We start from the raw sequence: 11,968 nt of genomic DNA, 5'->3' as shown, positions 1-11,968 counted from the left end.
AAGAACTGCAATACCCATGATGCATCACTCCCAGGTGAAGATGAACTCTCCAGACTCAACCATGGACGTTTCTTTTAAACAGGAAGCTGAAGAAGTTTCTATTAAACAGGAAGCTGAAGATGTTTCTATTAAACAGGAAGCTGAAGACGTTTCTATTAAACAGGAAGCTGAATATGTTTCTATTAAACAGGAAGCTGAAGATATTTCTATTAAACAGGAGGCTGAAGATGTTTTTATTAAACAGGAAGCTGAAGACCACCCACACCTCAGTAAGTTTCATGCCTTTCTTTAACACATTAAGACCAAAGTAACCCCCTTGTACAAAAAAGGGAGTAAATTAGAATAGAAACCCAATTTCTATTCTAAGCGCCGTCTCGAAAGTGATGGAAAAAATAGTCCATGAACAGGTTGAAAAGTATCAGCCGCGGCTCGGTAATCCATTACACAACCAAAACAAACAGACAACTTTATCTCTCAATTTATTTTATTTGTGTCACTCTGACGCCAGCTATATGTTTATCAAAGTTATACGTTTGCCGACTTTGCACACAAGACATCACAGCATCACATCAAAAGAAAAAAGAAACAACATGGCTCTAGCCGCCCCGTAATCCAAAACAAGCGCCCGCATCGCCTAAACAACGCCTGAAATCAAAGGAAACCAATCAAAACAAACAGTGGCATATATAAAGGCGTTATATTTTCTCACGGTTTTGTGGGAGTAGGTAGATTTGAAGTGAAGAGTGAAGACGTGTTTGGAGAGAGCGATCTGTATCTGTATCTGTAGCTGTGTATTGTTTGTGTGATCATGTCGGCTGGTAAGCGTGCATCTCGCGGTGGTGGAGTAGGTGAGGATGAGTGCGACGAGCCTTGTGTTGCTGTAGTACGAGGAAAGGTCCCGAGACGCCGCCGCGGTGGTTCTGCTGGCGACGAGGCTGCTAGATCCAGCCAGACTCGTGTGGGTCCGAGTCGCGGTGCTGCTGCTGCTGGAGAGGCTCAGCGAGTGGGTGGCCATCTCCGGGAGCGCCCTTGATTGGTTCGCCTCGTATCTGAGAGATAGATGTTTCTCAGTTGCCGGGGGCCCTTTTAGATCTGACCCTGCACCCCTCTCGTGTGGCGTTCCACAGGGGTCTGTATTAGGGACACTTTATATATGTGCCATTTACATGTTACCTCTAGGCCCCCTCATAAATAAATTCTCTGGCATCAAATACCACTGTTACGCGGACGATATTCAGCTCCACTGCTCTTTCAAACCGGACAAACTGGACATTTTAACCACCCTCCAGGCGTGTTTGCTCGCTGGCTGGGGAGCAGCCTCCTGCAGCTGAACGCAACAAAAACGGAGGTGCTGATCGTTGCTTCGGACAAGACTGTCACTAAAGTGGCTTCCTTTATGGGGTCACTCAAGGAAAACATCCGCCCACACCTAAGAAACTTGGGTGTGGTTTTTGACCAGTCCATGCACCTAGACAACCACGTCAAATCACTCACTCGCACCTGTTTCTTTCACCTCAGAAATATTGCAAAACTCCGGTCCATCATCTCCCACTCTGAGCTAGAACTGTCCGTACACGCATTTATATCTTCCAGGTTAGACTACTGTAATTCACTCTTCACCTGTCTCAACAAAAAATCCATTGACAAACTGCAACTGGTTCACAATGCTGCTGCCAGATTACTCACCAGGTCAAAAATGTAATGTCACATCACACCCATTCTAGCCTCACTGCATTGGCTCCCAGTACAATATAGAATACATTTCAAAATCCTCACTTTCACCCACAAAGCACTCCACGGCCAAGCCCCTGCCTACATCACCGAACTTATTCAACCCTACACAAACACACGTTCACTCCTTTGGTCACCTATAACACTGTTTTTCTACTGTTTGTGTTTTTATCTGTGTGTTTTTACTCTCGTTTGGGTCGTGCTGCAGCCCGTGGCCGGTCAAGCTGTGGCCGTGGGGGGCGCAAACTTCCTGCAGCTCCGGGCCGTGGTCAGTTGACGCTGGATGCCTTTGTCCGTGCCATCCCAAAAGCTGATACGGGTTCTGAGTTGGAGTCTGATGAAGAGGAAGATCGATCGATAAAGTTATCACAGTCTTCTTGTGCCATCGAGAATCCGATCGATCCTGGTTCCGTCCCTGCTTCATCCCAGTCATCTCATGTATCGGGTTCGGGTGCGTCGACTCCACGTTCATTTCACACCCGCGCATGGTTGGAAAGACAGCGACTAGAGTCTCCATTCAGCTCTCAAAATAGTGTGAGATCTCTGAAGTCTGCTGCAGGGATAGATTCTGGGGACGAAAGTTCTGGTCAGTCTTGGTCACCGACTCGTGAACGACGCAGATGCAGCGATAGGGACAAGCGCCGCTATACTGATGGTATGTATAATTATAATTTATTTATGTAATATTTATTTGAATCGCTAAAATGCAAGTTGTTAGTCTGGATAGTGTAACTAATTCATGCCTATTGTTTTGTGTTCTCTTTTTTTTAACCTTTTTTGTAGAGCGATTCGACTCTGACGAGTTCACTTGGACTTCTGACGAGTCTGACCAATACGGCTCGTCAGAATATGAAGAAGACGAGTCGTCCCTTTACTCTGGAGGCAAGATTAGTTTTATTCATTTTCAGAAATAACTAAATGGCAACTGTCTGGGACTGTCTGAATTATGTCATTCAAGCAAAAAAAAGAGAAGAATCCTATAAAATAGTGCATATCATCCTAGATTGTTATCTGACTAAAATATATAATTTACTCTGCCATTTTTCAGATGTGGAGATAAGTAGGCCTAGGCCTAATGCAGCTCTCACGTCACCAGATTCCTCTGTTGGTGCTGATGGCAGGGCAGGCAGAGGTAAACGTTACATGTCTTCACACAAATAAAATGCATTTATTGTATTGGTAAACTTGAGACTCATGTGGGCTCCATTTTATCTCATATATTGTATTGTCGGCTTGTAGATTGGCTATTTGAACTATTCAAAAAGCTAGGTTATCTAAATAATGAGTAATTATGTATATGCATTTTCAGGTCGGAAGAGGTCGGATTCACTGAGGTCTCTCAGGTCTGCATCTGCATACAGTGCCCAGCCCAGTGAGGGTCTAGTTGATTTGGAAGGTAACCTATAGTTATGTCATTTCAGAACTAAATGGAAAAAGACTGTGGGCTCATATACATCATGTGTTGTATTGCAGAGCTTGTATATTGGCTATTTGAACTATTCAAAAATAGTAAAAAAAAAAGGCAAAGAAGTTTAGATATATCTATATTATCTAAATAATAAATATATATTCTATTTTGTTTTCAGCTAAGGCCAGGGAAGCAACCCCACAACCTGCACCTGATGCTGTTGGCAGGGCAGGCAGAGGTAAACATTACATGTCTTCACACAAATAAAATGCATTTATTGTATTGGTAAACTTGAGACTCATGTGGGCTCCATTTTATCTCATTATATTGTATTGTCGGCTTGTATATTGGCTATTTGAACTATTCAAAAATAGTTTAAAAAAAAAAGGCAAAGCAGTTTAGGTATAGGGATTTAGCATGTCATTCAAGCTGGGTTATCTAAATAATGAGTAATTATGTATATGCATTTTCAGGTCTGAAGAGGTCGGATTCACTGAGGTCTCTCAGGTCTGCATCTGCATACAGTGCCCAGCCCAGTGAGGGTCCAGTTGATTTGGAAGGTAACCTGTAGTAAATGTCATTTCAGAACTAAATGGCAACAGACTGTGGGCTCATATCATGTGTTGTATTGCAGAGCTTGTAGATTGGCTATTTGAATAGCATATTCTATTCTGTTTTCAGCTAAGAAGCCCAGGCAAGAAACCCCACAACCACCTGATGCTGTTGGCAGGGCAGGCAGAGGTAAACATTACATTTCTTCACACAAATAAAATGCATTTATTGTATTGTATATGTAAATGGTGTGTGTTTATGGTAAATAATGATGCATTTCTTTATAAAATTCTAGGTCGGGGAAGGGGAAGAGGAAGGCCTGCACCTGGCCAGCCCACTGATCCAGAGGCTGCTGTTGGCAGCACAGGCAGGGGTACGTTTATTTTTCTGTATATCACACTTGCACACACAATGTCCATCCATCTTCAACCGCTTATCCGTAGTCTGGTTGTGGGGGCAACAGCTCTAGATTTCCCTCCAATTCACAATGTATGTATTATATATGTACTTGCATATCACACTTTCACACACACACACACACACACACACACACACACACACACACACACACACACACACACACAATGTCCATCCATGTTCAACCGCTTATCCGTAGTCTGGTTGCGGGGGCAACAGCTCGAGAGCTCTAGATTTCCCTCTCCAATTCACAAAGTATGTATTTTATATATGTACTTGCATATCACACACACACACACACACAATGTCCATCCATCTTCAACCGCTTATCCGTAGTCTGGTTGCGGGGGCAACAGCTCTAGAGAGCTCTAGATTTCCCTCTCCAATTCACAATGTATGTATTATATATGTACTTGCATATCACACATACACACACAATGTCCATCCATCTTCAACCACTTATCCGTAGTCGTTGCGGGGGCAACAGCTCTAGAGCTCTGTTGCCCCGCAACGACTACGGATAAGCGGTTGAAGAAGGATGGACATTGTGTGTGTGTGTGTGTGTGTGTGTGATGTGCAAGCAACATGGATGGACATTGTGTGTGTGATATGCAAGTACATATACAACCGCTTATCCGTAGTCTGGTTGCGGGGGCAACAGCTCTAGAGAGCACTAGATTTCCCTCTCCAATTCACAATGTATGTATTATATATGTACTTGCATATCACACACACACACACACAATGTCCATCCATCTTCAACCGCTTATCCGTAGTCTGGTTGCGGGGGCAACAGCTCTAGAGAGCTCTAGATTTCCCTCTCCAATTCACAATGTATGTATTATATATGTACTTGCATATCACACACACACACACACAATGTCCATCCATCTTCAACCGCTTATCCGTAGTCTGGTTGCGGGGGCAACAGATCTAGAGAGCTCTAGATTTCCCTCTCCAATTCACAAAGTATGTATTTTATATATGTACTTGCATATCACACACACACACACACAATGTCCATCCATCTTCAACCGCTTATCCGTAGTCGTTGCGGGGGCCAACAGCTCTAGAGCTCTGTTGCCCCCGCAAACAGACTACGGATAAGCTTTATATACGTTTTTCTTTACGTTTTTTTTCCCAATTTTTTCTGGGCTGTTTACCTCTAGCGCTGATGTTTATTGTAAGTAATTATATATTTCTATTTTTTCAGGTCGAGGCAAACCACAGCGTGTTGAGCCAGAGTGGCGTCACCTGGATGCCAGTGGTTGGCAGCCCCAGTCGTTTCCGTTCACTGGAACATCAGGTCCTCGCGGCCAGGCAGCGGCCCTGCAGTCTGTAGAGCCTTCTGACTTTTTAGAACTGTTCCTCACAGACGAGTTACTGACTGTGATGGTGACGCAGACCAATTTGTACGCAGCGCGGAGCATAGCAGCGGTACCACCAACGGCTCAGTCCAGGATGAATGCGTGGAAGGATTTGGACGTCAAGGAGCTGAAGGACTTTTTTGGACTCGTCTTCCTCACCGGGCTCATCTACAAGGCAGATCTGGCCGACTACTGGTCAACCGACGAAGCCTTGGCAACGGCGTACTTCGGGTTGGTAATGAGTCGGAACCGATTCCAACTGATCCTCAAGTTTCTCCACTACACTGATCGGCGGGAGGATAAAGACGACCGAATTTTCAAGATCCGCCCCATCCTGGACTACCTCGTAAAGAGATGGAAGGAGATGTTCCAGCCGGGTCAGAACATCGCAATCGACGAAGGGACGTTGCTATGGAAAGGCCGTCTTTCCTTCCGCGTGTACAACCCTCAGAAACCAGTTAATTACGGCATAAAGTTGTACATTCTTGCCGATAGTGCTTCAGCCTACTGTCACAACTTGCAACCGTACATTGGAGTGTATAGTTCGTTGATGGACACCGTCACCTCTCTGCTTGGAGACTTGGCAGGGAAGGGTCATGTGCTATACATGGACAATTATTACAACAGTGTTTCTTTGTGTGAGCACCTTCTGCAACTGCAGACGCATACGTGTGGCACCATTCGGGGTAACAGAGGCCCACCCCGAGAGGTCCAGGAGGCCAGCCTGGCCACCCTGAAAAACCCTGACCGAATAGCCATGACCACCGGAAAAGTCATGACTGTTGCATGGAGGGACAGCAAGGTGGTGAGAATTGTGTCGACCTTCCACCAGGACACTGTGGTCAATGTGCTGAAGTGGCAGAAAGGCGGGACCAAGATAGAGTATGAAAAGCCTCAGTCGGCAGTAGACTACAACCAGTGGATGAACGGGGTGGATAAGCTGGATCAGCACATCAACTATTATCCCTGGACCAGGAAAACCTCCAAGTGGACGACGAAGTTCCTGATGTACCTCTTCCAAATTAGCATGTACAATGCATTTGTCCTGTACCGCATGCAGAACCCCGACGGTTGCTGTAAAAACATGAAAAGCTTCATCCACAACATCATCCTGAAGTGGTCTACGCCCAGACAAGAGACCCGGAGAGCGCCTCACAAAAACCCAAGGGTCAGGCTAACGGCCAACATTGCACCCCTGCCAACACGCCATGTCCTGGAAAAGCTTCCCCCCACTAAAAAGAAGCTAAACCCTGGCAAACGGTGCAGGATGTGTAGCCCAACGGGGGGTCCACGCCATGAGACCTGTTTTCAGTGTGTGGTGTGCTTCGTCCCTCTGCACAGAGGTGCATGTCACATCAAGTACCACACGGAACAAGAACTGCCCTATGCATGATGTGACATGCACCTTTGTGCAGAGGGACGAAGTAATGTTTTTTTATTTTTATGTCCTGTTTCTTATGTTTTTTTTAGGTGCTGTACTATTTAGTTTGTCATAGTCTCTTGAATAGTTTTCAGTTAGTTTTAGTCACATTTTAGTCACCTGAAATGTTTTAGTGTTAGTCTAGTTTATCTACTAGTAGTTAGTAGTTAGTCTACTAAATCTACAGTTTATTTAGTAGACTAAAATGTATTTTGGCGGGCCTTGATGCCGTATTAGTACAGGTCACCTAAAAACACACATGATGACTCATACAGGTGAAAAGCCCTTCTCTTGTACAGTGTGTGGTAAAGGCTTTACTGAGAAAGATAGTCTAAAAACTCACATGATGATTCATACAGGTGAAAAACCCTGTACTTGTACAGTATGTGGCAAAGACTTTACTCAGACGAGTAATCTAAAAACACACATGACTCATACGGGCGAGAAGCCCTTTTCTTGTACAGTATGTGGTAAAGGCTGTGTTCCGAACATTTACTTGCTGAAAATAGCAGATCTACAAACTCACATGTCATGTTTCTTATGTTTTTGTTTTTTTGAAGAGGTGCTGTACTGACATTTTAGTTTGTCGTAGTCTCTTCAATAGTTTTCAGTTTGTTTTAGTCACCTAGAATGTTTTAGTGTTAGTCTAGTTTTAGTCGACTAAATCTACAGTTGATTTAGTAGACTAAAATGTATTTTGGCGGGCCTTGATGCCGTGGTAATGGCTGAAATAGTATTGGTTATGCACTTGGTTGAGTGCTGAAAATAGCAGATGTATGTCATGTTTCTTATGTTTTTGTTTTTTTGAAGAGGTGCTTTACTGAAATTTTAGTTTGTCATAGTCTCTTGAATAGTTTTCAGTTAGTTTTAGTCACATTTTAGTCACCTGGAATGTTTTAGTGTTAGTCTAGTTTTAGGGCCGTTTGCACCAAGAAAGATTAAATAAAGTTTAGTTTAGTGTTAATCAGGGATTTGTTGATCAAGGATTAATTTAAATTCGAGTTGTGTTGCACCACTTAATTTTAAGCATTGCTTAACAGATCTGTGATTAAATCCTTAACCTGTGATTAAAATCCATTAAACTGTGATTAAAACTTTAAACTGTGATTAATTCATGGATTAAACTTTGTTGTGTGTCCGCCATCTTGGTTTTGCGCTGTAAATAAACAGCAGCAGTCGTGAGCATCATTAGCGTTACTATTTCATTCATATTTGAGAATGTTTTAAGTAAATTATAGTGCCTGCAGCAAAAATATATATAATATAATAATATAAATAAAAACCGTCTCGCTCGCTAAAAAAACAACAGACTTATAAGCTCAGAGAGCGTCACTCCGTGGTGCGTGGTAGGTTTATAGATCTGTTCTGTTGATCACACACACCACCACTTCCTCCGATAGTTTCCCATTCCCAAACAACAACAAACACGGCGCAGCGCGCAAGTGGTTCAAACTTCACTAGCCATGAAAAGCATTTATTACCGTAAATCCTCTTTTAGGAACCCGGGCTATTATTTGTCTCAACCGATTCCGATACCAGGGTTTTATTGGAAGGAGGCAGCTATAAGAAGGAGGAATTTTATTTCTAATTTTCAAACTGATCATAATGAACAAATCACATTTTGGGTCAGTTAGAACACAGTAAAATGTATTGGGCTCATGTAGCCTATTGAAACCAAGTCCTCATGAAATATTGAACAGTGCAGTTGCAGGTGCTCAATGGTCATTTTAACTGTTTCCATTATTGGCATATTGCCTATGGTAAATACCATACAGTTAGGCTACTGACAAGTTCAGATGCAAATAATAACATAAAAATAAAATGTATGATAGGCTATTTCATATACCGGTAATATCAAATCAGAACAGTGCAATACTGCAGTGCTTCAACGGGAGAGAGAGAGAGAGAGAGAGAGAGAGAAAGACAGACGTAACACGCGTGAGAGAGAGAGACGTGTTAGAGAGAACGTCGAGAGAGAGAGAGAGAGAGAGAGAGAGAGAGGGTGCGTTCGGAAATAGCGCATTGAGCCCAATGTGCAATGCAAACTAATAGGCGAGTGCGCTCCGGTGTGGTATTTCCGAACGCGCCCAGAGAGACTAACAGCATACCGGTGGTACGTTCGTTCCATAAAATGAGAGATCCAAAAGGCGCATGGGGCTGCGCCAGGCTGCAAAACCCCCCGTGCGCTCATCGATCTGCCGTTTATCGAACCAGCGTTCGTTGCATGAAGGGCAGACCTGTGGGGGCTCTCTCCCGAAGTTAACTTTGTTGTTGTATTGTGTGCGAGCAGCGCGGCCACGGCATCTGGACAGTGGACGCTGACGTGACAGGCAGGCACAGCCAGCCAGAGCAGCGAAAGTAACAGATACGGCACAAAAAACCCCGGCTCATAAAAGGAGGCCGAAATTTATTTACTTAATTCAACGCCATCACCGGTGATTAATAGGGGCCCGGTAATTAATAGAAAGGAGGTGTTTATTGGAGGATTTACGGTATGTCAGTTATTGGAGCAGTATCGGAACACTATTGAAGACAAAAAAACAGACAATGTAATGGTGAGAAAAAAAATACTTGGCATGGGACGAGTTGTGTACGTGTTTCAATGGTTCAGCGGGTATCAAGGATAAAAGAGACGTCCCCAGTTTGAAAGCCTGTTGGAAAAACTTGAAAGCAAAGGCGAAAAAAGAAGCTTCTGAGGAAAGGAGGGAGACTTTTCTCACGGGAGGTGGACCCCCACCCGGAAAGATTGATGCGTTGTCACAGAAGATCATCGAGTTGATCCCACAGCAAATAAATCCCTTACCAAAGCAATATGATGATGATACCCTGGCTGACCATTTTGACCAACCCTTACTGCTGGTACCAGTGGACCCGGACGGTGCGGACCTACCATCAACTTCCACCTCTGAACGTGAGTTCAGTTGTGTGTGTGTGTGTGTGTGTGTGTGTGTGTGTGTGTGTGCGTGCGTGCCACTGTGTGTGTGTGTGTGTGTGTCATTTATTGTTCAGTATAATGTAATGTCAGCATCATGTCAGTAGTATTTTAATAATTATGGTCAGTATAATACCAGTTTAACATTTTTTTCCCCTGACAGTATAATACCAATATCAGCGGCGGAGCTACCGGGGGGGGTGAGGGGGGTGGTCACACCCCGGCCCGGACCTCCGGGGGGCCCGGGCTGTCAGATGATCGATTGACGATTTTTTTACACAGTCACTCACGACTGATAAAACCAGCGGGCCCCCACAAATCCCGCAATTAACCAGATACAGAGCTTATATAGCCTATAATAGCCTACACTTTAGCAAAATATCATGTCTGATGAGAATGTACTGCGCTGGACTGTACAAGCACCGTGGAGTCTGTCTCACACTCTCTCCAACAGACATCCCAGCCACGCTCCAAAAGTGCAAGTCTCTCTCTGACGCCCTGTGGAAGTCCCTTCCGCAGCCCTCTGGTGATATTCTCACTCCCGTGCGCGGGTTTTCAAATCCCAGCAAATAAACAAAACCACGTAACTACTCACCAACACAAAGCCTGCTAGACCTTGTTAAAAGTCTATTTTCGTATCTGGGAAGCGTCTCAGGTCCCCAGCTTCAGGGCGTCAGAGAGAGACTCGCTGTATAAGCGGTCCAGGGCTACAAAAGTGGCAGCACCTGTCACTCATTAGTGGGCTAATCACTCTGTGAGAATTTAGGAGTGCATATGTGTGGACTTCCTTTTCTCCACAACGGACTGTTTCGATTCTAAACCCCTTCTTGTTGCTTTTCCCTGTGTGCGATCACTCAGCAATAAGGTGAAACAGAACACAAAGATGAGTAGTAGCCTATTTATTTTTTAACACGCAGCACCTCTCTCTCTCTCTCTCTACGTCTCTCTCTCTCTCTCTCTCTACGTCTCTCTCTCTCTCTCTCTCTCTCTCTCTCTACGTCTCTCTCTCTCTCTCTACATCTCTCTCTCTCTCTCTCTCGTGTGTGCATTGCTGCGCAATGTCACAGACACAGACGCGATCAACCTTCCCTCTATCAGTGACTGTGATCAGCTCCTCACACACATCTACGTCTCTCTCTCTCGTGTGTGCATTGCATTGACGCAATCAACCAAATATAACACTTTCCCGGCCTCTATCTGTGACTGTGATCAGCTCAGCCGCAACTGTTAACGTAATTATTTTTTCTTCTTTCTAAAACAAATTATGAAAACATAGTTCTGTGCCCATAGCCATGAGACAATTGTGCTATAGGCTACTGTACTAAATTAGTTTTTAAATCTTTTATGTATTTATTAGATAATGGTGTACATGTGAAGACAGTTGCCCCCTCTGCTCCTGCCATTGTGAAAAAACGTGTCAGCAAAGGAGCAACCCCAGGACAGTCACACACGGTTCAGCACGGCAGCCCATCAAAGAGCAAGAGAGAGAAAAAGGACACAAATGAATATCATTTTGATGTACTGGAATTGGAGAAAGAGAAGAATATAATTCAGATAGAAAATGCAAAGTTACAGAGAGAAGTGCTTCTGTTGCAGAAAGAAGTGCTGCTGCTTCAAAAAGATGCACTCATGACTATATGACAGCATTTACAGGCTTACAACCAATGCAATATCTTCTTAATGAACCCTAGTGTAAATAGATTCATGGTTGGTACAGTATTGTAGGCTAATGATTTTGTTAAGCCTGTGTTGTAAATTTCACCAAAGGAGGTTGTGATCACTACTGTGATACACCATAGAGACCCAGTCCAGACAGTTTTGTGTTTTGTTTTTGTGTGGATTATAAATGCTAGATGTGGGTTATGAGTTTTTGTATTGAGTTGTTCTTGAAATGTACTGTACATCTCCACACTGTTAAATTCTGAGCGGGAACCCCTTTTGGTGTTAGCATTATGTTATGCTTTAGCTATTGAAAAATAGCAGATCTACAAGCTCAAGTGGCGTTCTACGAGCTTAGGTCTGCTATTTTTTTTAAATAGAAGAACGACTGACATAGAAACATAGCTTTTTCAGAAAACTGTCAGGATGTAGAAGACATTTTTTAAATCTGATCTCAGGTCAGAATGGGTTATTCAATCAAT

The 11,968-nt window shown here is 43.8% G+C and overlaps 1 protein-coding gene across 1 annotated transcript; it reads left to right on the top strand.

Moving 5' to 3' along the window:
- The first annotated feature begins 2,783 nt into the window (after positions 1 to 2,783).
- LOC308320758 (piggyBac transposable element-derived protein 4-like) lies at positions 2,784 to 6,911 on the top strand. Its single transcript, XM_080771419.1, has 7 exons — positions 2,784 to 2,863; positions 3,041 to 3,127; positions 3,318 to 3,377; positions 3,613 to 3,699; positions 3,821 to 3,880; positions 3,987 to 4,064; positions 5,322 to 6,911. The coding sequence occupies exon 7, from the start codon at positions 5,501 to 5,503 to the stop codon at positions 6,866 to 6,868; it is 1,368 nt and encodes a 455-aa protein (XP_080627545.1). The 5' UTR covers positions 2,784 to 2,863; positions 3,041 to 3,127; positions 3,318 to 3,377; positions 3,613 to 3,699; positions 3,821 to 3,880; positions 3,987 to 4,064; positions 5,322 to 5,500; the 3' UTR covers positions 6,869 to 6,911.
- Positions 6,912 to 11,968: the final 5,057 nt, after the last annotated feature.

The sequence above is a fragment of the Protomyctophum bolini genome, assembly GCF_963924005.1.
Source record: "Protomyctophum bolini genome assembly, chromosome: 9".
NCBI lineage: Eukaryota > Metazoa > Chordata > Actinopteri > Myctophiformes > Myctophidae > Protomyctophum > Protomyctophum bolini.
This window is presented reverse-complemented; position numbering and strand designations above follow the sequence as displayed.